Here is a 26,709-nt window from a genome sequence, read left to right as displayed (position 1 = left end):
TGGGGTAAGGACCCGCCTTGTCCCCTGAGCAGCCGTGTGACACGGGCCAGCCTGTCCCTGGTGGGAGCTCGAAGGGAGCCTAAGTGTGCTCTGTGGTGTGCACTGCGCGTGCCCTGCTCGTCTGTGTCTGTGTGAGAGGTCAAGATGAGACAAGCGGGACCCAGGTTTGGTCCACACTTTGGTTCAGTTTGGTGTCAGCTGGCTCCAGAGTCTCAGGATGCCCTCACGATGAGGTGTGACCCACAGACCCGGGCCCCAGCCAACTGTACCAGCGGCTGATGGGGAGCGGGACTCCCTATGGGTTACTTCTAAGGAGCTGACCAGAAAGGGACCTGTGTCACCCTCTTTATCCACACCTCCATCCCCAGCCAGCTCTGAGCCTCTCCTGGCATCGGTGGGGAATTCATTTTGGAGGGAACAGGTGTCCCAGGACACCTTTAACTCCTGTGGCCTCAGGGGTGGGGTAGGTGGAGGGTGGCTTCAGCTTCAGCAGTGAAATTCTGTCTCCTAGTGTCTAGAATTGGCTCACCCTCTGGTGCCTTTGTTTTCTCCACTTTTGAAATTTCTCCCTCTCGTCCCTTGTCTGGTTGGCTGAGCAGTAGGGGGACTCACGGCTCTGCCACCTCAGGGAAGCCGCCTCACCTCTATGGGCCTCGGTTCCTCTTCTGTAGATGTGGGGTGTCTTGGCTCCCCCAGCTCTGACACAGGGGCAGGGCCCCCCTCCCCCAGGAGTCCAGGACGGCTCCTGGATGGTCGGCGGGGAAGGATAGGGGCTCAGGCAGAGTCTGGCACTCATGTTTATTGCAGGTCAGCAAGAGCGAGGTTCAGAGGCAGTGTCACTCCTCATCGTGCATTTTTTGCTGAGAAAGAATAAAAGGTGTGAGGGGGCAGCTGGCGGGAGGGAGGAAGGGTGTGGGGGGGAATCTCCAGGGCTTTGAGGGGCCTAAGGGAGATGCCCTTAGTGGGGAGAGGTTCAGGCCTCAGGGATCTTGGGGTCCCATTTAGGGGTCCTTGTGGTTCGGGGGGGTGGGACTGGGCTTTCTAAGGAGGTTCCAGTCTGTGGGGGGCCTCTCTGAGCAGGAGGGGGGATGTTCAGGTGTGAGTGCTGTGGGACCCTCAGGGCTATCCAAATACAGGGGGAGGAGTGCCCACTAAGAGGGCACTGACACTGGGGCCGCGCTGCTAGGGGCGTGAGTAGCGGGGTCTGGGGAGGGACCCACCTTGGCGCCGATGTCGCGGCTCTTGGCCCGCAGCTTGTTGACCTGGGACTCGGCGATGTCCGCCCGCTCCTCTGCCTCATCCAGCTCGTGCTGCACCTTGCGGAACTTGGACAGGTTGGTGTTGGCCTGTTCCTCCTGCGGGGGTTCGGGGGGGCGGGAGGATGAGGAGAGAGGGGGCCCAGCCTCCTAGTCTGGGGGACTCCCTGTCCCTGACCAGGGGCTCCGCGCTCTTACCCCTCACCCGTGTTCCTGCAACAGCCTTGCCAAGGGTGTCCTGCTCCTGGCTTGGCCCCCTCCTCAAACTTGTCCAGCACTCAGACTCCCAGCCACTCGCTGCCCAAGAGGAATCCCAAGCTGCCTGGTCTCCCTGCCCTCAGAATCCAGCTTCACCGCACCTGTCCAACTGTGACTCTGACAGGTGCTCCTGGACTGCCAGGGGTTCCTGCACAGGTGTGCTCATCAGCATGTCACATCCACACTTCTGTCCTCCCCACTGTGCTATGCCTGCTCAGGTCCTCTTCCAGGCCCAGTTGTCCTGCCACCGTCCAGCCTTCAGCACTGGCTGGCCCCCTGACCTCCATTAGCAGCTGCACTGCCTTCTCTTGGGCTTACTGGTATACGGATTACAAGCAGCTTGTGGGCAGGTCCTGGGTGGAATAAGCTTTGCTCTTATGAACTTAGAGTGCCTGACACAGCTCTGAGTTTGAGAGTTAAAGTGAAGAGCAAACCCTCCATCCAGGCCTCACGCTGGGGTGGACACTTGCTGGTTCTGACACATAGGAGGGGTGTGTGGAGGAAACCATGAACTCACCGCCTCCTCGGCCTGGCGCTTGTAGGCCTTGACCTTCAGCTGCAGCTTGTCCACCAGGTCCTGCAGCCGCAGCAGGTTCTTCCTGTCTTCCTCCGTCTGGGGGCATGTGGGCGGGAGAAGCCAGTGTTGGGGGAGGAGCAAGAGCGATTACCTTTCCCTCCCTCACCACCCCATCTTCTCCTCACGCCTTAGCTGCTCCTCCCTCCAACAGGCCAGGTCAGAGAGCTGGTGGGGAAACTTCATCTCTGACACTACTTATAGGTCAAAGGGCACGGCAAGGTCCTCAGTCCAGGATCTAAAAAGCAAGGAGGGCTGTGGCCCTAAGGTGAGAAATGGGAGGAGGGGCTCGGAACCAAACGGGATTTCTTCATCTGATAATATGGAGACATCAGGGCTGTTCCAGCTCTAATCTGGAGCACCAGAGGTGCTCTTGGCCAGTGGTTCTGGAGTGACCAGGGAGGACTAATGAGGAAAGCAGAAAGAAGGGATTATCATAATCCAGATCATTCTAATCTATCGTAACCCAATATGCATTGTACTGGGTCAGGTATCGGGCACCAGGATCAGTGGCTCCAATGTCGCGTGATCATTCCTGATCATTGCATGTGCTAGGATGCTATTGCCACTTATGCCCACAATACACCTGAAGTTCTACGTCTGTATCTCTTTCCTGTGTCTCTCATATCCAGCTGTCAAATGGACCAATACCCCCTTTCTCTGTCTCTCCTGCCCAGGCACACTGTGAAAATAACAGGTCAAGGGCATAAGCTCTGAGCTATACAGATGGAGGGCTTAGAACGTTTTGGATTTCTTCCTCTAAGGCCTTCTGTTTGTTGTCCCAGAAGTTCCACGGAAGATCTGAGTCTTTTCCCATCCCTGACTTTTATCACTAAAATGCCACACAATGCCCCTGCCTCTGAGGCTGGTGGAAAGATGGCTCGGACTGTTCTGAAGCCTTCACGGTAGCACTTCAGGTTATTAAAAAACTGGGGAAATGCTGGTTCAAAGAGCTTTCAAGAAGTAGAAGTAGATTCTCCCTTAGCTAGAAAAATTCATGGACTCGACCCAAACTGTCTCCAGAGATTGTGAAAGAAAATTAATCTCAAGACAGCTTCTCAAGGAGCAGGTGGCAGCAGGGCTGGGAGGCTCTGTGCGGGGCCTGTGTGGGTCAGGAGGTGGGGTGAGGGATGCGCTTTCACGTCCACTCCTAAGGGCCCGGCCCCAGAGCAGCCGCCGCGCCCGCACCTGGTAGGTGAGCTCCTTGATGCGACGCTCACTCTTCCTCATGCCCTTGATCGACTCCGCGTTGCGCTTCTGCTCGGCTTCCAGCTCATTCTCCAGCTCCCGCACCCGGGCCTCCAGCTTCTGCAGCTGCTTCTTGCCGCCCTTGAGGGCGATCTGCTCGGCCTCGTCCAGCCGGTGCTGCAGGTCCTTGATGGTCTGCTCCATGTTCTTCTTCATGCGCTCCAGGTGCGCGCTGGTGTCCTGCTCCTTCTTCAGCTCCTCCGCCATCATGGCGGCCTGTGCACGGGAGAGAGGTGACACGTGGTCAAAGTCTTCAAGCCAAAGGAAACCTTATCTTGGAGCAGGCAGGGGGGCGGGGGGACTCACGTCCGTGATGGCCTTCTTGGCCTTCTCCTCGGCGTTCCTGCACTCCTGCACTGCCTCCTCCACTTCACTCTGAAGCTGGGACAGGTCTGCCTCCATCTTCTTCTTCTGGTTGATGAGGCTGGTGTTCTAGATAAAGGTAAGGAAAACTACTGAATGTATGCTTTGCTGCCTGATTCTACACTTTTACCCAGAGAAAATTAGAACTGGTCATTTTTAAAAAAACATGTCTTGCTTTTAGTATTTTCCTTGTTTTGCACCTGTTTTCTCTTTTCCTATGAAAATAGATATATTCTAGACATTATATCTAAAGGGACTCAGCTCTGAAGAAAGACTTCACGCAGGAAAGGGTCTGCAGTTCTACTCCTGAGCTCTGTAGTAACATGTCTGTGCAGGAGTATGAAAATATTCCGAGGAAAATGGGAAAAACTTGTTTAAAGGGACAGTATCCTGGAAGTGATTATAGTTATAGAAAGAGTGGGGTAAGGAAGAGAGGACCACATCAGTGGGTGATGTCATTCCCATATGTACTAGATTACGGAACAAAACTCCACAGGGCAGTGCAGTGAGATGGACATAAAAACTCATTACCGAGTATAGCTGAGAACAGTGTGTATGGGATTGCAGAAAAATAGTGTTCTGTGGAGAATTTGGTTTGTAAGTAGATGCGGTTGTGCTTCTTTCAACTCCAAAAGTCCCATTTTAATACAGCAAGCTGAGGCTGGCTGTCTTCTAGATGTAGGATGTCACATCACAGCATGCATTCCACGATTCCCAGATTTGTGATTTTTGCCAGGCACCACCCATCAACCATGACACTCTTAGCTTTTAAGTGTAGACCCCTTTCTCAAGGTTGTGGTTCCGCAGCCATGACTAACAGAGGCGAGCTGGTCCAAGAGATGAAATGATTTATGATCCAGGTTGGACATATGCTTTCTCAGGGCATCTGATTCAGAACATTGCTAGATGTCCTGGCTCTGCTGCTCAGCGGGTTTCTCCTGGCCTCTCACCTGGGAGTGCAGCAGCTGCACCCGCTCGCTGGTCTCGATCAGCTCCTGCTCGGCCAGCTTCCGGGACCGCTCCGTCTGCTCCACCACGGCCCGCAGCTCCTCCAGCTCGGCCTGCAGCAGGTTGTTGCGCCGCTCCACGATGGCGATGTTCTCCTTCAGGTCATCGTTGGCACGGACTGCGTCATCCAGCTGGATCTGGGTGTCCTGTGCATCAGGAGAGTGGGCGTGAGAGAGGGAGCTGGGCTCTGGCCCATCAGAAGGCTGTCAGCTGAACTGGATGCTGTGGAGAGCCCCTGGCGGTGGCTCAGGTGGGACCTGTGGGAGGTGTCTGCGACGGCCCAGGGGCAGGAGGGATCTGGTGCTGTGATGGGACACCACCACCCAACTCGGCCACCAGCCCTCCCTGGGTGAGATGACTTCCTGCTCCCAAGAGTCACCGTGTACCTTCAGCAAGCTCTGGAGGCTCTTGACTTGCTTCTGGGCCTCGGCGGCCACGCGGTTGGCATGGCTGAGCTGGATCTCCATCTCGTTGAGGTCGCCCTCCATCTTCTTCTTCACCCGCAGGGCCTCGTTGCGGCTGCGCGTCTCTGCGTCCAGGGAGGTCTGCAGGGAGTCCACCACCCGCAGGTGGTTGCGCTTCGCCTGCTCCATCTCCTCGTCCTTCTCTGCCAGCTTCCGCTCCATCTCTGCCTTGATCTGGTTGAACTCCAGCTGGGCCCGGAGGATCTTGCCCTCCTCGTGCTCCAGGGAGGCCTGGAGGGGAGAGGGACCGAAGTAGACAGTCAGGGCACAGGGTACATTGGGGAGGGAGGCTGGGAGGATGCAAGGTGTCAGCCAGGAGGGGAAGAGCTGAGAAGAGATGGGGAGGGGGGACCTGCATCCCAGGCCATCCGGGTGCTCTGGGGTAGGAAGTGCTGGATACCCCCGGTTTCCTCTGTCAAGGAAAGGGTTCTGAGCTCACAATTGTCAAGACCCTCCAGCACCAACACTGCATGATCCTGACTCATCTAAAATATCATAGAAAAGGGAAGGATTTTTACAACCACAAATTCAAACATTTCTCTTTGTTTCCCAGGTCCCTCACCCTGTAGTGAAAAAAGTTAGAAGCCCCAAATCTCAGGGCTATCGCTAGGTTCTTACAAATGAACAGTAACAATAGCTAATATATATTAAGTGCTTAAGCATGTTACCTCATTTAATCTTCATAATAGTCATGCGTAAAATCTTATGAGGTATATACAACTGATGCCATTTTACAGATGAGAAAACCGAGGTACAGATAGGTTAAGGAACTTGCCCAATGACAAAGTGGTGGTCCTGAAGCCAAGTTTCAAACTCAAGTCTGTTTGACTCTGGAGCCCCTGCTCCCACCCGCTGTCTGAGGGGTTGTTATGATGGCCAGGTTTCAACTTTATAAACCCAGTGGGAAACAAACCTATGATCAAGCTGTGTGTGGCATTTTCCTTTGCACAGACCTTGGCTTTGGAGGTAGTCATGGGTAGTGGGTATATGACCTTGGACTAAGAATAAGGAGCTGATAGATTTTGTCTTGGGTCAGCGTCACCCCCAGGTAAGGTAGAGTGCGGAGTCAGAGACAGGAGGGCAGGGGTGGGTAGGAGAGGGTCGGAGGCAGGGGTGCAGGCAGAGCCAGGCCCTCACCTCGGCCTCCTCCAGGGCCGACTGCAGCTCCAGCTTCTCGGCCTCCAGCTGCTTGCGGACCTTCTCCAGCTCGTGGATGGTCTTTCCACTGGAGCCCAGCTGCTCCGTCAGGTCGGAGATCTCCTCTGTGGGAGGGGCGGGCCGCTCAGCTGGGGCAGCCGTGGTCCAACGGGGGGGGGGCACGCCTCTAGCAGCCGCTGGGTGGCGCCACGTGCGGACCCTCCCTGCCCCGCCCCCGCCCCCGCCCCCGGCCTGGGCCCGCACCCTGCAGGTTCTTGTTCTCCCGCTTGAAGGTCTCCAGGTGCTCCAGGGACTCCTCGTAGGCGTTCTTGAGCTTGAAGAGCTCGGTGCTGAGGGAGCGCGCCTCCTTCTGCGACGACTCCAGCTCCGACTGCGACTCCTCGTACTTCTGCTTCCACTCGGCCAGGATCTGCGGGGACGCGACGCGGCTCACCGGGCAGCCCCAGCCCCACCCCCAGGGGCGCCCAGGCCCCCGTCCTGGGCTCAGCCTCCTCCCAGCCTCTGCCTCCGGGGAGGATGTTCCCGACTCCCGCCTGCCCGCCTGCTCTGGCCCCTGGCTGCGAGCCCCCAGGCTGGGCCCACCTTGTCGAAGTTCCTCTGCTTCTTGTCCAGAGCCGCGGCGGCCGCGTTGGAGCGCTCCACGTCCACCATCAGGTCTTCGATCTCATTCTGCAGCCGGTGCTTGGTCTTCTCCAGCGAGGAGCACTTGGCGTTGACTGCCTCGATGGCCTCCTCCGCGTCCTGTAGCCTCTGGGCCAGCTTCTTCCTGCCCGGGGCGGTTGGGTGTATGTGTGTCACTCTACCTGGGAACAGCGGGGCCTTGGGACCGCCCCTCCCTGAACTGCCAGATGAGGAGGGCCCGGCCCTCCCACACAGCTCCTTGGGACACTGAGCAGCCCTTCAGGCCCTGGAACCCCAGCCTCCAGGGAGCCAGGGCTTCGGGTGCCTAGAACAGAGGCTCTTCCCTACGGGGAGCGGCATCAGGGTGGCAGCCCTCACCTCTCCCCACCCAGGCTGATCGGCGGTAGCTCCTCTGACCAACAAGCTTTTTGCTCGTCTTATACGTGAGCATCAGGTATAACCCGGGCCAAAAGCTCGCCCGTCACAGGAAGTGAGTCAGGGCCAGCCAGGGTTCACTCAGAGCACAGGATCCCAGCTCCCTCACAAGCACTTGTATTGCCCACCACGTTTCTCCCCACCTCCTCTCTTCCACCTCAGCCTTCCGCTGCAGGTTGTCAATCTGCCTCCCATGCCCACTCTGCCTGTCTCTACCCATGTCCTCTTGAGCCTTCCTCTCTTAGAAGCAGGGTGGGGGGCTGCCCAGGACTCACTTGGCCTCCTCCAGCTCCTCGGTCCTCTGGATGGCGTCCGTCTCATACTTGGTCCTCCACTGGGCCACCTCTGAGTTGGCCTTGGACAGGACGCGCTGCAGCTCGGCCTTGGCCTCCGTCTCCTCCTCATACTGCTCCCGCAGCAGGTCACAGTCGTGCCGGGCTGACTGCAGCGCGTGGGCCAGGGCGTTCTTCGCCTGGGAGAGGCAGCACCGGGAGGTGGGTTCAGCATCTGGGAAGGTGGGAGGGAAGGCCCTTTCCCCATTCTCCAGATCCTTTTCATATCTATGAACTTCAACCAAGCCCCGGCCTCCTTCAGGGTGAGGGCTGGTGTGGAATCTCAACACCTTAAGGTACCTTCCCAGTTTGCCCATCCCTTCCAAATAAGAAAGGATGCACTCAGTGATGTTCGGGTGTGGCTTAGCTGAAGAGTAGAAGAACCTGGCCTGGAGGTTTTTTCATTACAGAGGCCTCTCTGCAGCTTCTAGTCTCCATTTCTGAGGTTGGTTGCCCCAGGGCTGCCATCAATCCTGCCCGCTGCCCCGTAGCCGGGCCTCACCTTGCCCTCCTCCTCCAGCTGCCTCTTGAGGTCCTCCAGCTGCTGGGTGTAGGAGAGCTTCCCTCGGGTCAGCTGGGAGATCAGCGCCTCCTTTTCCTCCAGTTGCCGGGACAGCTCACCTGCAGGTGGGAACAAGGGTTTGTGGGCCATGGAAGGGGGCAACTGACGCTCTTCCATGAGGCAGGTACAGGGCTGGTTAGGGGCACCCACCGTTCTCCGTCTGCAGCTTGGCTCGCTGGGTGGAGAAGTCATTGAGGGAGCGCTGGGCCTCTTCTAGCTTCGCCCGGTATTCGTTGGCCTGGTCCTCCAGTGTCCGGGACACCTTCTCCAGGTTTGCCTTCAGGCGGTAAGGGACAAGAGAAAGGTGAATGTGGGAGGGGCTGGGTTGACTGGAGGAAGGAAGGGAGGGCCAAGGTTGGGGAGAGCACAGAGGCAGGGGGTGGGGGGTGAAATGGGGCGGGGCTGGAGGGACACAATCTGGAGAGGATGCATGAATTAAAGAAGGGAGAGATGGTGAGGAGATGGAGACACAGGTGGAGGGCAAGGCAGGTGCAAGGGAGAGAGGGAGAGAGACCAGAGGGTGATGAAGGGAGTGAGAATAAGAGCGGTGGCAGAGAGGAAGTGGAAGTAAGGCACACTGCGAGGCTGTGAGAGAGGAGAGGGCGAGGAGAGGAGAGCACGGCCCACCTTGACCTTGATGATCTGCTCCATGTTGGAGGTGACGTCATCCAGCTCCAGCTTGAACTCGCTCTTCTCCTTCTCCAGCTTCTGCTTCACGCGCTGCAGGTTGTCGATCTGCTCGCCCAGCTCGGCCACGCTGTCTGCGTGCTTCTTGCGCAGGGCGGCCGCCGTGGCCTCGTGCTGCAGCGTGGCCTCCTCCAGGTCCCGCCTCATCTTCTGGAACTCAGCCTCGCGCTTCTTGTTCATCTCGATCTGCACGGACGTGGCCCCGCCAGCCTCCTCTAGCCGCTCACTGATCTCCTCCAGCTCCCGGGACAGGTCTGAGCGCAACTTCTCCACCTTGGCCCGGGCAGTGCGCTCGGCCTCCAGCTCCTCCTCCAGCTCCTCGATGCGTGCCTGGGCAGGGTATAGGGGGCTCAGACCCACCGCCGGACCCCTCCATCAGAGCCCCCTCCCCAGGGCTCTAGAAGGCTCCTGGCCAAAGCACCCAGGTCCTGCAGAGCAGTGGTTCTCACCAGGGGACATTCTGTGCCCCAGGGGACAGTCAACAAGGTCTGTAGACATTTTTGATTGTCATGACTTGGGGAAGGGGTGTTGCTACTGGCATCTAGTGGGCAGGGGCCAGGGAGGCTGCCAAACATCCTATAATACACAGACCATCAGTGGGAATTTGGTTGAAGCCAAACCTTCAAGGCATTTCCTGGAGGGGCATCTCAGACCCAGTCTGAGCATCTGCAGCCCTGATTCCTGAGAATCTGTGTTCAGAGAGGGATCTTGAGATCCCGTGAGGTCCTGGGTCTCAAAGATTCCACAGATTCACTAGGCTCTGCTCTGCTAATGATAAGGCGGGAAAGCTGGTGCTTGTATTTTACAAATATTTGCAACAATATGCCTCAAAATAATCAAAAACTTTTGTAATCTTCTGAATTAACCACAAAGTCTAATCAACCATATTCCTCACTCTCCAGGGCTTACTTTATTTATGCCCAGGGCTGTGTTCCAGCTTAATTGTTCCCTTCCAGGCCAGGTGAGTGCTAGCAGGGTGCCCTCCTCTGTATCATGTCCCTACCTCATTATTTTCTGGCCTTAGCCTTGGCCTGACTAAATTGGGAGAATGTCCCATTTACCATTTTGATCTGTTGTCTGACTAGCCAGGAGCAAAGGGGAGGCTTGGTGGGATCCCTTCATCTGTGGTTATGGATGGTGTTGATGGAATGTGTGTGTGTGGGTCCTGGGAGCAGGAGAGAGAGGCCCACCATACCCCTGCTCCCAGGATGGAGAATGGGGACTGAGTGCAAGAGCTTGGGCAGGAAGAAGGAGGAGCCACAGCCCATTGCCAAGACCTGGTGAGGATAACAGCACAGTTGTTCTGGGTTCAACAGTCAAAGAGGTTGCCCAGACCAGGGTAGGAGAACCTGGGGACGTCCTAATATTCGGGCTAAAACCCAGAAGGGGCACCCAAGAAGATGGGAGGGAAGAGTATCACTGAAGGCAGACCAGCCCCTGAGCAGCCCCCAGAGGAGGGGAATTGTGTTCATGTGTCACTTGTACCCTGGGCCATCGACCCTGAATGCTGAGGGGAGATCAGCTCTCTCCACTAGTGGTCTCATAAGAAAATGAGAGGATAAATAGCTGAGTCCCTGTGGCCTTGGGGTCACTATGTCCAGATGTGGCCGTATAGCTTCTGCAGCTATGAAATGGGAATGAGAGTACCTGCCTTCCTTGCTTCCAGGGCTCTTCTGACACACACGGGACTAAAAGCACATTAAAATTCAGGGTGCATTAAAGGCAAGGGAGACTCTGGCTGTTAATTCAATCTCCTCCTGCAGAGGGATGAGAAAGCCATGGGAAAGACAAAAGAACATCTTGCAAGTGGCTGGCTCACTTTTCTAGTCTGAGCTACATTAAAATGACATATATATGTCGCCTCCTGGTTGACAAAGTGGGTTCCTAGACAATATCTCTTCTGGTCCTCTGCAAGGCAGGGGTCATTAGTCCCATTTTACAGATGAGAGGAGAATCTGAGGCTCAGGAGGGGGGAGTGACTTGCTCAAGTTTTCAGGAGTTGACTCCATATCACGGTGCTCTGTGGGGATCCAGCCTGAGTTAGTGGCTAGGGTAAATACCTGGGAAGAATAAGAACAGAGCTTCCCATGGGAAGGTGTTCCACGAAGGCCGTTCTCACCTCCATGAAGCGGGGAGAAGCACCAAAAGTAAGGGTTAGAGGAGAACGGAGCCCTACCAATTGTCCCAGTGCAGAAAACCCATGAGGTGGCGCATAGCTCAGCAAGAGAAGCCCTTTTAGTAAGTATGATCCCCACCCTCTCCCCCAAATAGCCCTGCTGAAATAAGACATTATTGCTCTAGTGGGGGAAGGCTGATGTTCCCAAATGCCTGTAAGTCAGGGCTGTTGGGGCCTCCGGGCAGCTTGGAGTTCTAGATACTGTCTAGAACCCTAAGCAGCTCCTGCAGCCTCAGCTGCCTCAGCGCCACTGAGCTCCTGGGTGGCTCCACCCAGAAGAACTTAACCTGGTTCTCCTTCAGTTTCTTCTGCAGCTGAAGGGCCAGTGCCTGCTCATCCTCAATCTTACTGTTCAGCTGATTAACGTCAAACTCCTTCCTGGAGGAGAAGAGGGTGACAGGTGGTTTTCCTTTCTCTGTGCCCATCCTCTCCTTCTGCCTCGGCATGCGAGGACCAGTCCCCTCCCCCTGGCCCCGAGGGTGAAGGTGGGGGGCGGGGGCCGTGTGCCCAGAGCAGCCTTGGCCAGAGGTGCTGCAGCACCTTACGCTCTAATCCTCAGGCCAGACACCCTCAGTAGCCCTTCCTGGCCGCCGCAGGCTCCTACTTCTTGAGCTTTTCTTCCAGCTGCAGCTTGTCGTTCTCTAGGTCCATGTTGCTCTCCTGGGTCAGCTTCAGGTCTCCCTCCAGCTTCCGCTTTGCTCGCTCCAGGTCCATGCGCACCTTCTTCTCCTGCTCCAGGGATCCCTCCAGCTGGTGGAGAAAAGAAAATGAACAGGATGTAGGAAACCTGAGATCCACAGTGCATCCTCTTCTGCTCCCTTCTAAACCCAAAGTCCAGTGGGATTGGAAGTCAAACCAGCAGAGTTAGCCCTGCAAGCATGAAGGATTAGAGACCCAGCCTAGTGAGGAACTGCAGAAAGAAAAGGGCCCCAGGGGTCATGGAAGTGAGTTCTAGGGATTGGGAACCCCTTGGCCATCGGTGTTGCCTGAAAAATCCCAACCTGAGAGGGATGGAGCATGGTTGTTGCTACTCACATCATCCACCTGCTGCTCCAACTTGACCTTAGACTTGGTCAGGGTGTTGACCTTGTCTTCCTCAGCCTGAAGGTCATCCAGGGCCTGTTGGTGGGCCTCTTGCAGAGCTTTCTTCTCCTTGGTCAGCTTGGCAATGATCTCGTCCAGCCCAGCCATCTCCTCTGTCAGGTTCTTCACCTGTTGACCAAGAACCCCATCCCCTTTAGGGTCAAAGGTCACCAACCTGGAGACGTCTGTGGAGACCTCCAATGCCAAGGACCAGGGCCACACTCAGGTCTGGGAATCCTGAGGAGACTTGGGCTGGAGCCAGAGGGAGCTGCCCTCACCTTGTTCTCTGTTGCGTGCTTCTCCTTCTCCACCTTGGCCAGCGTCAGCTCCAGGTCATCAATGTCCCTCTTGAGCTCAGAGCACTCATCTTCCAGCTTGCGCTTCTTGGCCGTGAGCTCGGCGTTCATCTCCTCCTCGTCCTCCAGCCTCTCGGTCATCTCCTTCACCTTGGCCTCCAGCTGGATCTTGTTCTTGATCAGCTGGTCGCAGCGCTCTTCTGCATCGTTGAGGTTGTCTTGTTCCTGGGAGAAAAGGACAGAGAGGAGAGATGGTGATGAAAGAGAGGAGAGATCCAGGGTCTTAAAGAGAGCCGGAGCTCCGAGACTCATAGTCCCTGGTGATGAGACGGGCTATAATCCAGGGGAGGGGAGAGGAGAAATGGTCTCACCGCCTGCACTTGGAGCTGCAGGTCGTTCTTCTCCTGCAGCAGGGACACCATCTTCTCCTCCAGCTCCTTGCGCCGAGCCTCTGACTTCTCCAGCGTCTCTTTGAGGCGCCCAAACTCCTCCTTCATGGTGGCCATCTCCTTCTCTGTCTCTGCGCTCTTCAGCAGCGGTTTGATCTTGAAGTAGAGCTTCATCCAGGGCCAGTTCTTGACCCCCATGAAGGCCCGAATGTTCCACTGGATTACCAGCAGGGCATCCCTGACAAAGAAACATGGAGGCAGGGAAGGGCACTGTAAAAGAGCACTTCGCAATCATGGGGCCAGCAGCACTCGGCTCCCAGCACATCTAAGCAAGTTTGTAGGCACCTGAGGGCAGGAACCCCGTCTTGTAGCCTTGATAGGCAACCCCACCTCAGCGTAACCACACTGAACATGGAGTTGCTCCATAAATATTTATTAATTGATCAATTCAACAAAAGGGCAGTTTATATCTTCCTTACTGGAGTATTAGTAGCTATGGAAGCTACCACTTGTAGAATGTCTACTGTGTTTGGTGTTTCTAATCTCATAAGAACCTCAAGCATGTTAAAAATATGATATTTTCCATTTAGGAATATCTATAACATATGTGTAAGTTATGAAGCATGAAACAAAATGACTGTCCATGAACTCATCACCCAAACAAGAGCTAGAGCATTGCCATCGTTGATTCTACCTGTGGGCTCCACCCCATCCTCTTTCCTGGTCCTTCCACCAGAAGCAGCCACTACCTTGAATCTAGTGTTTTTTGTTTCCTAACTTTTTCAAAAAATATTTTAACCATATATGTATGCATCTTTTAACAATATGCTATTTTAAAAATTATTTCTGAGCTTTATAAAAATTGCATCACACAATAGGTATCCTTCTGTGACTTGCTTTTGTTTACTCAGCAATATGCTCTTAAGGTTCAAACATATTGTACCATGTAGTTTTAGTTTCCTCCTTTTTCATTGCTTTATAATATTCCCCTGAATGAGTATACTACTATTCACCCATTCTCCTGTGGATGAAAATTCAAGTTGTTTCCAGATCTTTGCTATTTTGACCAATGCTACTATAAAGATTCTTCTTTGTCTCATGTTGAACACGTGCAGGAGTTTCTCTGTGGGAATGCACTCAGGAGTGGAAAGGTATGTAACTGTTCAACTTTAAAAGAAAATGATACATTGTTTTCCAAAGAGATTGCACACATTTACACATCCATAAGCAGTGGGTCAGACTTCTTGACTTTTGTCAATCTAGTGTTTTAAAATGGTATCTCATTGGAGTCTTAATTTGTATTTCCCTAAGGGGAATTTTCTTTTTTAAAGAATTCAAAATGAGACCCAGAGTGGCAAAGTCACTTGCCCAGGCTAGCTAGTAAGTGGTGGAGCCAGGATTTCAATTTAGGTCTCCTGACCCGCGCCACTTGGCTCTGCTTGTCTGCCTCTTACATGTCTGGGAGTGCCTCTCTCTTTCCCTCCAGCCTCACCTGCGCTCCAGGATCTTCTTGAACTCAATGCGCATGAGCTGACCCCGGGCTTGTGCCTGGATGCGGGTGATGATGCGGCTCAGCCTCTCGTCCCGCATCTCCTCCAGCAGCCCCAGCAGCCCCGCCTTGAAGAACACCTGGGGGTGAGGGGTAGAGCCAAGGGGGCCACAGCCTCAGAGAAGGGTAGCCAGGGTGGAGGGAGAGTGTGGGAGACCCTGGCTCAGCTTCCCAGGGCCCTGTTACCCACACATCCTAGACCTGGGAGTGAAATGTGAAAAACAAGACAGAAAGGAAGCCTGGGTTCCAGCCCTTGGTTGATACGGGTAGCCAGGAATCAGGGGTCTGCCTTCCAAACTCCCAGCTGGTCCACTCAGCATGGTCGCACATCCTGCAACGCCATCCTACGGGGCTCTAGACTCACCTTGGTGTGGCCGAACTTGTACTGGTTGTGGTCAATGTCCAGGGAGCCCAGCAGCTTCTCTGTCCCTTTCCTGCTGTCAATGAACTGGCCCTCGGGGATGGCTGCCGGGTTCAGGATGCGGTACCTGGGAGGGAGGTGCCCGTAGTTACTCACGTTCTGCACTGATCTGCTCTGCCCACAGAATCTGAGGCCACCTGAAGACTCGCTTCCCACCCGAGGCTGCCCACGCTCCCCCTGTTCCCTGAGCCCTGGGGGGCCCTGGTACCCACCTCTGCCGGAAGTCCCCGTAGAGGATGCGGTTGGGAAAGCCCTTCCTGCAGATGCGGATGCCCTCCAGCACGCCATTGCAGCGCAGCTGGTGCATGACCAGGGGGTTGTCCATCACCCCTGTGGCAGGAAGGGAGAGGGAGGGCGTCAGCCTTAGGGCAAGTGGATGCCAAGTGCCCTCTCCAGACTAGACCCTTGTGCCTCGCTCACCGGGAGCCTTCCGTTCATTGGGGATGATGCAGCGCACAAAGTGAGGGTGGGTGGTCCTCAGGTTGGTCATCAGCTTGTTCAGATTCTCCTGGGGGTGGATGAGAGTTGGAGGTCAGGAGCCACAGCGACCATCCCTTTGTTCCCTGAGCCCTGGGCCCCAGACAACCTGTCACCAGAACCCTCAAAGGGATAGGGAGCTGATACATAATTTATGATGTGAGTTCAGGCTTGTATAGAATTTACATGCCAAAAACGACCGCATAACTCTAGCTTCTTTCCTCTCCAAACTCAGAGCATCAGGTTAGGGTGGTGCAGACAAAATGCTCTGGGCTGGGCCTGCCCACCACAAGTCTCTTGGCATCTCTGGGCCCTTCTTACCCGATGGAGGGCCGATACTGTCTGAAATGATGAGCCCTTTTTCTTGCCTCCTTTGCCTTTACTGCTGTCCCCTAATAACAAGAGAAGGAATGATGAACAAGGGCTTGAAAACGGAGGAGCCCTCGGCTAGGGGCAAGGCTCTACTTCTCACTAGATGTGTGACTTTGGGCAAGTTATTCTCTAAGTCTCAGTTTTCTCATGAGGAGGAGAAGAAGATTAGAAAAGATCAAGCATGGAGCGTGCCTTTCCAGTGCTTGGCACAAAGCAAGCATTGAAATAACATCAGTTCTTTCTCCTCCCAATCCCTTCTAACCCCGACCCATGCTTACATCTTTCCACTTTCTACTTTTCTTCTTGTACTTTACCCTCATCGTTTCAATTCACACCCTTTCTCTTCCTTCTCTGAACTGGAGGCGCGTTTGTTCTACTGTATGTTCAGTGATCCTCTCAACATTTACTGTGACCTCCTGCAGGCGCGGCTCCATGCCAGGCCTGCTGCAGTGATGTGTGTGCCACCCTCACTGATCTTCAGTCGCCCAGAGTCTTGAAGAGATGCACAGCATGTACAACGACGTCCATAACCCAAAGGGGAAAATGGCACTTCCACAGAAGGGGTAGAGATGGGCCGCTGTGGGATCTCCTGACCCCCTCCCGTGGCTCACTGGCTCCCTCCTGCCTTTAGAGTTGTGTGCTTTGAAGCAGCGGGATCCTGGCCCCTTGCACCTCCAGAACTGCTCTGGCAGTGCAGGGCTGCCCTCTTACCGACATCAGCAGAGGCATACGAGGAGAAGAGTGTGGCCATGAGCTTGAGGGAGGACTTCTGGTACAAGCCCACTACCGTCTCGTTGAGCGGGTCTTTGTTCTTCTCTAGCCAGCCTATGATGTTGTAGTCCACGGTGCCAGCGTAGTGGATCAGGGAGAAGTGGGCTTCCGGCTTCCCCTTGATGTTACGCGGCTTCTGGAAGTTGTTGGACTTGCCCAGGTGGTTGTCGTACAGCTTGGCCTTGAAGGTCATGTCAGTGGCCTTGGGGAACATGCACTCCTCCTCCAGGATGGACATGATACCCATGGGCTGATGGCGGGGTGGGGAGGGGGAGAGCATCTCTGAGTGCACTCCCAGGCTTGCAGAGTCCCATACCCCGACAGAGGAGAGACTGCAGCCCAGTGTAGCAGGCAGGCCACAGAGAGCCCGAGCTGGTACCTCGTGTCCCGATACAGGAAGCCAATATTCCTGGAGTTAACCTAAATCCGAATACATTCAGATCTGGCCAATGTAACCTCTTTCTGCCCCAGTGGACCCAGAGAAGAGCCCTGTACTCCCAATCCCCACCCCCCGGCCCCCCAGGGCTCACAGAACAGCCCCTTCTTCCTGAATGGCTCCCTGCCCCAGCGCAGGGTGAAGGCTGGGACAGAAGTGTGTCCGAGGCGCCAGACTACAGGGCAGGCCAGACTCGTGCCTGTATGACGGGTAACAATCGTTCAAGGAATGGTTAGAGGGATCCAGGTTCTGCACAATGTCCTGCACTTCAGAAAGTGTAGCAGCTCTTGACTTTTCCTGGGACAGGGATCCTACTGAGAATTTGGCGAATCCAAAGGCTCCCTCCCCAGAAAAATGCACGTACACACACACACACTTGCATGTACACCTCGCCCACCACCAGTCCACACACACTTTTACATACAGTTTCAGGGAAATCTGAGGCCTCTGGAAGAGCAGCACCCCAGATAACTACGCAAAGCTTGTGGGGAAGGCCCTGTCTTCTGACTGGCCGTGGCTGGGCTGGGGGAGGGGCAGTTGCTGCGGCCTCTGGCCTCCATCAACAATGGAGCCCTGGGAGCAAGTCAGCACTGGGAGCCTCCCACCAGCTCCGTCCTGTCTCCTCTGAGGAACCTCCATAGATAAGAGGAGCTGAAGACGGGCTTATCCTCAGCCAACAGGGAGAGGATGGGGAGCCAATGTCTAGTTTCAGCCTAGTTTCTTTCCACGAATGACGCTTCTCATGGGATGTCAGAGGGGCCAGGAGCCCTCTCCTTCACTACATCTCCCTCTTAAGACCCTGGGAGGTGTCCACCAGACAGGACAAGGTCTTAGGTGCTGGGGAGAGAAGGAAGGGCTGGACCTGTGTATGCTTGTGATGTCACAGTGTGTGAAAGCAGGGCCTGGAAGGGGGCTTGGGATTCTGGGGACTAGTTTCCTGGGTGTAGAGGGACAGGGCTGACACTTTGTCTGGGATGGCGGGTGAAGGGGACCCGGGTGGAGGGGCCAAAGCGGCACCTTCTCGATGAGGTCGATGCAGGCCTGCAGGTCCATGCCGAAGTCGATGAACTCCCACTCGATGCCCTCCTTCTTGTACTCCTCCTGCTCCAGCACGAACATGTGGTGGTTGAAGAACTGCTGCAGCTTCTCGTTGGTGAAGTTGATGCAGAGCTGCTCAAAGCTGTTGAACTACAGAGCAGGGGGGTGGGGGAGGGGAGCGGGTCAGGCGGGCAGCTGTCCGTGGCCCATGGGGTGGGCCCAGGGCTGCGTCCAGCCCGGCAAGGGGTGCAGCTGGTCCCTCCCCTCCCCTGTCAGGGCGGGGAGGGAGAGCCCCCTGAAGACACGTGACCGTCTCCACCACTGCGGAGCCCACCGCCGTCCCCGCGCCTGGCCTGTAGCCGGCTCAGCCAGCGGGGGCTGCCTGTGCGGACCAGTGAGTTACTCTTCTCCCGGCCCCCGGGCTCCCCACTCACGTCGAAGATCTCGAAGCCGGCAATGTCCAGGACGCCTATGAAGTACTGGCGCGGCTGCCTGGTCTCCAGGGTGGCGTTGATCCGCGTCACCATCCAGTTGAACATCTTCTCGTACACGGCCTTGGCCAGCGCCCCGATGGAGTAGTACACCTGCTGGACATTCTGCCCCTTGGTGACGTACTCATTGCCCACCTTCACCCGAGGGTGGCACAGCCCCTTGAGCAGGTCGGCTGAGTTCAGCCCCATGAGGTAGGCGGACTTATCGGCATCTGGTGGAGAAGGAAAGGGATAAGCAAGCACTTTCAGCAGACCCTCTTTCCCTTCCCAGGACCATCAGGTCCTACCTCTCTCGTTAAAGAGTTGCAAATAGAGGCCTGAAGGGCACAAGGCTTGCAGTGGTGACACAGCCAGTGTGTGCCCGAGTCAGGCTGGAGCCCAGGCCCCTCCCTCACCCCGGGACCTCCTACCACACTGCATCCCTTCATCTCTCCAGGGCAGGGACTGTGGCTGATGATGTCCTCTGCTTCTTTCCTCCTTTGTCCGCAATCCCAGGATCTAGCCCAGGACTGGGCATGCTCTACCCTGAATCTATGTGTTGGCCAACTTGACTGGCTGGGAAATCAAGGTTCCTAACAGCAAGTTGGTCACCCTCCCCCAATCCCCAGCTCTCCAAATGTGCCATCCAACATATGATCTCTATTTAGAAGGAATTTATTTGGTTTAATTTCAAGAGTTTTGTGATAACTGGCGACACGCTATTGTGAAACTGAGGCTTGACATTTGATCTGAACAGACATAGAGAAGGGGTCCTTGAAGGTGGGCCAAGAGGAACGTTCTTGGGCGTTTGTCCAGCCCTGTTCACACCTTCACATCTCCTTCTCAAAGGATTCTCCAGATAGCCTTAGAGGGAGCTAGGAAGGGCTTTCGCTCCATTCCACTGAGGGGGAAACTGAGGCCCAGTGATGTGCCAATGCCCTGAGCTGTGTCCTGACCCTTGGCTTCCTGCCTTCCAAACAGAACATGGCACGGAGCCTGCGAGGGGCTCACCCAAGGCCTGGGCATCCCTCACATACACACTGCATTAGTGATGGGGATGTGCAGAGATCAGTCCTGGGCTTGGGGGTGTCTTGGGTGCAGAAGGAAATCTCCCCAATTCACTTCTGCTCTGTGCAGCTGGGTTGAGAAGCTAGGGGGATTGAGAGGCGCCGCCCTGTCTGCCCACTTCTCCCATGTCCCTGCCTTCACCCACCCACAAGCCTCAGGTCCTCTGGGAGCCAGCCTGTCTGGGATGGAGGGTAGCATCTGGCTAGGTTCTAATGGAGAAGAAAGCCTGGAGCCTGGGCCAGGTGGACTGGGGGTGGGGCTGAGCCCACCCCTGGGAGAAAGAAAGCACAGCCTTTCGACCACCTGCTTCTCCTATTCCTGGTTTCTTCCCACTTTCTCTATCGTGGTCCTAACATCGCTATTGTGAATGTAACTCCTTAAAAATAATCGAAAGGGGCACATCCCTGGTGGCGCAGTGGTTAAGAATCTGCCTGGTCTGAGAAGATCCCACATGTCGCGGAGCAACTAAGCCTGCGAGCCAGAACTACTGAGCCCACGTGCCACAACTACTGAAGCCCGCGCTCTTAGAGCCCGTGCTCCGCAACAAGAGAAGCCACCGCAATGAGAAGCCTGCGCACCGCAACGAAGAGTAGCCCCCGCTCACCGCAACTAGAGAGAGCCCGCGCGCAGCAACGAAGACACAACGCAGCCAAAAAAAAAAATCGTTGAAAGGCACCCCTTTTGGACACAGAATGGGAGACCGTGCTCCCAGAGGACTGTCTCTGCATGACGGGCGGACACCCATCCCCTCAGGCCTTCTCAGCGCCTGCTCTCCTGTCATCGAACCTTCAGTGCCGTCGGGCTCGGCCTGCTCCTCCCGCTGCTTCTGCTTGAACTTCATGTTTCCGTAGTGCATGATGGCGCCCGTCAGCTTGTAGACGCCGGCTTTCTCCTCAGGAGTGAAGCCCAGCACGTCGAAGGCGCTCTGGGGCAGGGCGAGAGAGGCAGAGTGGGTGGTGGGGCGGGTGGCCCAGCAGCCCCGGGAGCCCTCCCACTGCCTCCTCACTCACATCCGTGGCCACCAGCTCCTCAGAGTCGTCGATGGAGGCCACGGACACCTCCCCCTGGGACACGAAGGCGTAGTCGTAGGGGTTGTTGGTGACCAGCAGCATGTCTGTCCAGGCGAGGGGCAGGGCAGGGGACAAGGGGGTGGGAGGGGGCACGGTGAGGAGAGGGGTGGGGAGAAGGGAAGAGCGGGAGTAGGTAGAGAGGAGGACCGTCAGCAAGGACCGAGCGGAGGAGCCAGAAGAAAAGGAAAAGTGGGCGGCGAGGACCCAGGGTGGGAGGATGGTGGACGAATGACAGGTGGGAGAAGGGGAGGCAAATGCAGAGGAGAAGGAGTAAAGCAACAAGGAAGGGTGGAAAGGGAGGCAAGAATTGACACAGGGGAGTCCAAGGTGAGGGAGGAAGAGAAAGGCAATGGGCAGATGGAAGGAGGGCGGATGAGCAGGCTGGTGGAGTGGGTGAGGAGGAGGAGGGATCTGTCCTGCACAGGCGGGCTTGTGGAGGGCGCTGGGGGCAGCAGGGGCATCAGGCTGGGCTCACCCAGCAGCTCTGGCTTCTTGTTGGACAGGATCTGGTAGAAGATGTGGTAGTTCCTCTCAGCCTTCAGCTGGAAGATCACCCGGGACTTCTCCAGGAGATCTGAAGTGAGGAGAGGGGAGGAAGCAGGTAAGGAGGGAAAGAGCCAAGCCAGCAAAAGGGTGGAGGTCAGGGGAGAAGGGCTCTCACGGCAAGTGGAGAGAGCCAGGGGAAAGATACGGTTTAAAGGAAAAAGAATTCTAAAGCCAAGAGGCAAATGTAGACAGAGACAGAAGATGGAGTGGAAATGTTGAGGTGGGGCATCCAGCAGGAATGAAGGCAGAGGTGGAGGCCCCGGAGGTGTGGGCAGGGCTCCTCACGTACTCACAGGTTTCTATGTCTGCAGAAGCCACCTTTCCAGTGGCTCCAAAGTGGATCCTGATGAATTTCCCCTGGGGGCAGATGGGACAAAGAGTGAGAGAACTGGCCAGAAGAGACGCATGGAGATCCTGGACCTCAATGCAACCCAGAATGCCCTGGATGGTTCTGGAAATGTAAATGACTTCTTTGGAATCCCAGTTTAGTATCAGTAAAACAGGGAAGAGGATGCCCATCCCCACATGCCACCCAGGGATCTCTGAGCAGAAACGACACAGGAGGGGACTTCCCTGGTGGTCCAGCTGTTAGGACTCTGCTCTCCCAATGCAGGGGGCCCAGGTTCAATCCCTGGTCAGGGAACTATCAATAGATCCTGCACGCCGCAACTAAAGATCCCGCATGCCACAGTGAAGATCCCACGTGCTGCAACTAAAGACCCAGCTCAGCCAAATAAATAAATATTCTTTTAAAAAAGAAAGAAATGACACAGGAATGAACACTGATAGAATGTGTCCTGCTTGTACCTCTGATATGATCTCTTGTAATCCTCCCAATAACCAGCAAGGTAGATACTACTACCTCTGTCTCACTGATGAAGGAACTGGGGCTCAGAGAGGTGTGGGGACTTGCTGGGCAGATGGAATGCTGGGGAATTGGCTCCAACGCCCATGCTCTCTTTCCACTTCCAGTGTGGAAGAGCTTTGGAAACAGTCATAAGGAAAATCTAGAACGTGACCCAAATCAGCCCTGTTACTCGGCTCTGGAACAGCTGTGGTGGCACTGGGTCTCTTTTCTTGAGTTCCCAGCACTCGGGGGCCAGGCTGAGTGGGGAGGGTTTGGAGTGCATGCGTGCGTGTGTATGTGTGTGTGTGTGTGTGTGTGTTATTTGATATCCCAAAACCAAATGCAGGACAATCAACCAGGTGGGGTGACTGTTGGCAAAACTGCACCCCCCTTTTTTTGTTGAGGCCGCATGAGGCCAGTTGGCAGTGGTCAGGTGCACTCACGAAGCGGGAGGAGTTGTCGTTCCGGACGGTCTTGGCATTGCCGAAGGCCTCCAGGGCGGGGTTGGCCTGGATGATCTGGTCCTCCAGGGTGCCCTGCAGAGGGAGCAGAGCACGGGGCTGCATCTCCAGTCCACCTCCAGGTGGTGGTGGGGAGGGCAGGGGTGTGGCTGGATGGACTGCTGGTGGGTCTGCAGCTCCATGGGGTCATATTCAGACCTCAGAGTGTGTGTCTCCTGCCACGTAGGTCTTGAGCACTGGGCTCAGGGATGTAGTCCACACTGTTTCCCAGGGCAGGGCTAGGGGTCACCTGGTCAGCCCGCCCCACAGTCCCCCTCTGCCAAGCCCGTGGCCCACCCGGCACCTTCGTTGCATTGACGTTGTCCTTCTTGCCACGGTCACCTATGGCTGCGATGCTGGCAAAGTACTGGATGACACGTTTCGTGTTCACAGTCTTCCCTGCCCCAGATTCTCCGCTGGGGGCAACAGGGACCCATCAGAACCCAGATTCCCACCGTCCTCCATTCGAAGTTCAGCACTGCACCCTCCTCTCTCAGAGTCCCAGCCATCTAATCCTCCTCCCCCGGGGCCCAGCTCCCTGCAGAGTCTGCCCAGCACTGTAGGTCACTCCGCCACTCCTCGGAGAGCCCAGTTCCTTGCAGTCTCCTCCTTAAACCTTTCCTCCCCACCCCATCACTCCCAGGAATCAGCCTGGGTCCCCACCCCCAGCCCACGGCCCTCTGTGGGTGGATGGTGTTTGCTCACGTGATGAGGATTGACTGGTTCTCCCGATCTGGAAGAGAAAAGAGCAGAGGCAATGGGGTCAGGGCTGAGGGCCCAGGTCCACGGGTGTGGGGCTGAGGGGGCGCAGGTCAGAGCAGCCGGACCACCTGTCAGCATGTACTGGTAGGCGTTGTCGGAGATGGAGAAGATATGGGGCGGCGCCTCGCTCCTCTTCTTGCCCCGGTAGGCGGCCACCACCTCGGCGTTGTACACCGGCAGCCACTTGTAGGGGTTGACGGTGACGCAGAAGAGGCCCGAGTAGGTCTGAAGCGGGAGATAGGGCAGTCACGAGAAGTTGGAAGGGAAAGCCTGGGTTGGGCAGTGGTGACAGGCAGAGGAGTCCCTGGTCAGCCCAGCTGGCTCCTCTCTTCCTGCAGCTGACCAGGGATGGGATGGGGGCAGAGAGCCCTTTGGGAGAGTTCCAACCCCCTCCCCGTGAGAGAATCGCCCCGGCCTACTTTGGACTCTGTGCAGGACAGGCTGCCCGCCGTGTGCAGGACACACTCACGTAGATCATCCAGGCTGCGTAGCGCTCCTTGAGGTTGAAAAGCACCGCAGGCTCGTGCAGGAAGGTCAGCATGGCCATGTCCTCAATCTTGTCGAACTTGGGTGGGTTCTGCTGCAACACCTGGTCCTCCTTCACGGTCACCACCTGGGGAGGGGGTAGGGGCAGTAGGACAGGGGTGACCACGCTCCCACCAGGACCCTTGCCAGCATCGCCCACTTACCTCCTCCCAGAATACAGACTGTGACCTGGTCTCGTTCCCCTAGCTCTTCTCTCACCAGTTCCTGGGCCCTGGCCCATAGCTCCCCATGCCCACTGTCTCTCCCTTCCTAGGGACTGTCCTAGAGTCCCTGTGTCTTGCCAGTTCCCCAGACCCTGTGCCCATGAGCATCACCTTTCAGTCCCTGCTTAATTGTCTAGGGCTGGCCACTCTCTGACCTGTGCACACATACCTTACCCTGACTCCTGGGGGCAGTACTTGAGGGCATCAATTGCTCAGGGCAAACCTTGGCACTACTGGAAAAACATCTCACCCATCTACCCTACACTCTTCGTTGGTCACTGTCAAATGGTTTGATCGCCACTGGTCAGTTTGCCGTGCCCTGACATCATGAGATCCTGCAAGTAGGTATTCCAGCATTTTTTACAGTGGAGAAAACTGTGGATCGAATAACTAAATGATTTGCCAGCATGGTGGCTGCTAGTGGCAGAGCTGGGTTCAGGGTCAAAGTCCCCAGAGGTTGTGGCCTGTTATTACACACCTCAGTGGGACGCCACAGTCAGCCAGCATGTCTGCGAGGCACACGGTTCTGAGGCACTGCTGCTGACCAGTGGCAGTTCTCGTGGCTGGCATGAGGGACCAGGACCGTGGATTTCTGAGTGCCGGTTGTCAGCCCTGGACCGAGCGTTCAGTTTAAGGGTTCCTGCTCTTTGCGTTCATCATTAAAAGTTTGCTCTTGGTATGGTTGGCGAGGACTGGGGAGAGTTGGTTCATGGAGGAAACTGAGGCAGAGTGGAGGGATGCAGGTTTGAGAAGGGAGCTTCATTTGATGCTGTGTCTATACCCTCTTTATCTACAAGTCCCTTCTGAGGAGGAAACCAGCTGAGGTTTTCGGCCGCCAGCATCCTCTCTGGCAACGGGCTGGCGTGGGACCTTGTTACACCTGCTCAGACCTAACAAGAAAGGTCAGTTCTCACTCAGATGCTGGGCTTCTCGAGGGGGGCTCATGCAGCACCCCCGCTGGCTTTGGCTCTTCTCCAGAGCCCCTCAGCTCCCACTGCATGTGGCTCCACCCCTACACCCACCACCCTGTGCTGTGCCCCACGCACCTTGCCATTCTCCGTCTCGGCAGTGACCTTGCCTCCCTCCCGGGACAAGATCTTGGCCTTGACAAACTCTTCCTTGTCATCCGGCACGAAGCACTCAGTGCGGATGTCGAAAGGCCGGGTCTGGGCCTCTAGACGCTCCTTCTCTGATTTGCGGAGGTACTGGGCCGCCGCCCCAAAATCGGCCATCTGGGCATCGGTCATCTTGTCCCTCCTCTGCGGCTGAGACAGGAGGGCCCAGGCCTCAGTGGGTGGCATTGCCCTCTGCCCCCCAGCTCTCTGCCCCACCTGGGTCCTATCACTCTCACCTCCCTACCTGGCCTGGGTCCCGCCCTCCCCAACTCGGGTTCTGCTTCCCTTGCCCTCTGATGTGAAGCTGAAGGAGAATCTGTGAGGGGTCTGCGTGGCGTGGAATTGGCTAGAGTTTGCTAAGGCAAGGTGCTGAGCTGCTCAGAGGAGAGACAGGGGACCCCTGGTGCAGCAACCTGGCTTCCAGGAGGAAACTGGGGTGGTTCTCACCTGGCGATCTCTTCACAGAGAATCCTGGAGACTCTGGACCATGGGCGGAGCCACAGAGGTACAGCCAGGCAGAGGGAAGAACAGACAAGGAGAATGAGGAACGACGGAGGCAGGCCCGTGGGGAGAAGTAAGCCGGGAGGCTAAACCGAGAGCCAGCCGAGTGGGACAGACCGACATGGGCAGTCAGGGGCAGATGAGAGGCAGAGAGACAGGAAAGAAAGGATGCAGAGCTAGTACAAGTGAGAGGAGTGGGATGTGGAATCCGAGTTGGAAACAGAGGCAAGGAGATTAGAACACGCAGCCGTGAAGGGCAGGAGGAGAGACAGACAAAGAAGTATGATAGTGACAAGTATTGACAAAGACCAAGAGGCAAAATAAAATTGGACAAAGAGAGGGAAGCCATCCAAGGAGGGACAAAGATGGAGAAAGCACACGGAGGATACAGAAAGCAGGAGAGGACAGATGCAGGGAAAGAAATGCAGATAGGAGAAGAAAAGAGGTTTCTGGTTTTTCCCTTGGAACCTCCCCTCTGTCAGTGGAAACTTCCCAGGGCTGGAGAAAGTCAGTTTTAGCAGAACCCTTGGGCCTCCGACTGACCTGCACCCCCCGTTCCCCTCAAGTTGGGGGCTCTGAGGGCTGGCCACGGAGCTCCCACCCAAACCCCATCTTACCTAGTTCAGAGGAGTGTCAGTCTGTCCCTAGAGCACGATCCTTTATATCCCGCTGCACCCACCCACTGCCTAAATTTGGAGTCCTTCCCTAGGGACCCTCCCTCCCACCTCTCTCCCCTCCCGGCCCCTCCTCCCTTGATCCCTTGGCTCTGGAGGTGACAAGAGGACAAGAGGGCCTCCAGATTTGCCCATGAAAGGTCTGTCGCCCTAGCCCCTCTGGCTCCAGGGCCTTTTTTTAGTCCTTGGGCACATTCCTCCCCTCCAAAGGACTGATGGGCAGATAGTGGGAAGACAGGACTTCTCACACCACTGCCCCCGCACCACCAGGCCCTTACCTTGGTTATTTTTAACCTGAAGGGTGAGTTGAGCACTCTGGGTGAGGGCCACCTTCTCCTGCAGGCCATGTGCTTGTCCCCTGCCCCCAACCACGGACTCCCCTCCCTCCTTTCCTCCCCGGCCTGTCCTCACACAGCCCAGGCTGGGAGCAACT

The 26,709-nt window shown here is 56.0% G+C and overlaps 1 protein-coding gene across 1 annotated transcript; it reads right to left on the bottom strand.

Annotated features, from left to right (window-relative positions):
• Positions 1–784: 784 nt before the first annotated feature.
• On the bottom strand, positions 785–25,248 carry LOC309655473 (myosin-6). Its single transcript, XM_082450684.1, has 36 exons — positions 25,033–25,248; positions 23,707–23,850; positions 23,306–23,462; positions 23,181–23,208; positions 22,780–22,891; positions 22,419–22,511; positions 21,422–21,485; positions 21,058–21,156; positions 20,523–20,626; positions 20,299–20,437; positions 18,409–18,677; positions 17,954–18,124; positions 16,441–16,750; positions 15,679–15,749; positions 15,301–15,388; positions 15,093–15,210; positions 14,824–14,947; positions 14,403–14,539; positions 12,893–13,148; positions 12,504–12,746; positions 12,178–12,354; positions 11,747–11,892; positions 11,430–11,520; positions 8,907–9,296; positions 8,430–8,556; positions 8,220–8,338; positions 7,661–7,857; positions 6,912–7,095; positions 6,573–6,738; positions 6,309–6,433; positions 5,094–5,402; positions 4,650–4,853; positions 3,643–3,768; positions 3,277–3,552; positions 2,032–2,127; positions 785–1,355 (listed from the first exon to the last, which is right to left on the bottom strand). Exons 1-36 carry the CDS (start codon positions 25,231–25,233, stop codon positions 1,152–1,154), a joined length of 5,865 nt encoding a protein of 1,954 aa, XP_082306810.1. The 5' UTR covers positions 25,234–25,248; the 3' UTR covers positions 785–1,151.
• Positions 25,249–26,709: the final 1,461 nt, after the last annotated feature.

Source organism: Balaenoptera physalus (genome assembly GCF_965194825.1).
Source record: "Balaenoptera physalus genome assembly, chromosome: 2".
In the NCBI taxonomy this organism is placed as follows: Eukaryota; Metazoa; Chordata; class Mammalia; order Artiodactyla; family Balaenopteridae; genus Balaenoptera; species Balaenoptera physalus.
The sequence above is the reverse complement of the archived record's forward strand: the minus strand, read 5'-3'. Positions and strand labels throughout refer to the sequence as shown.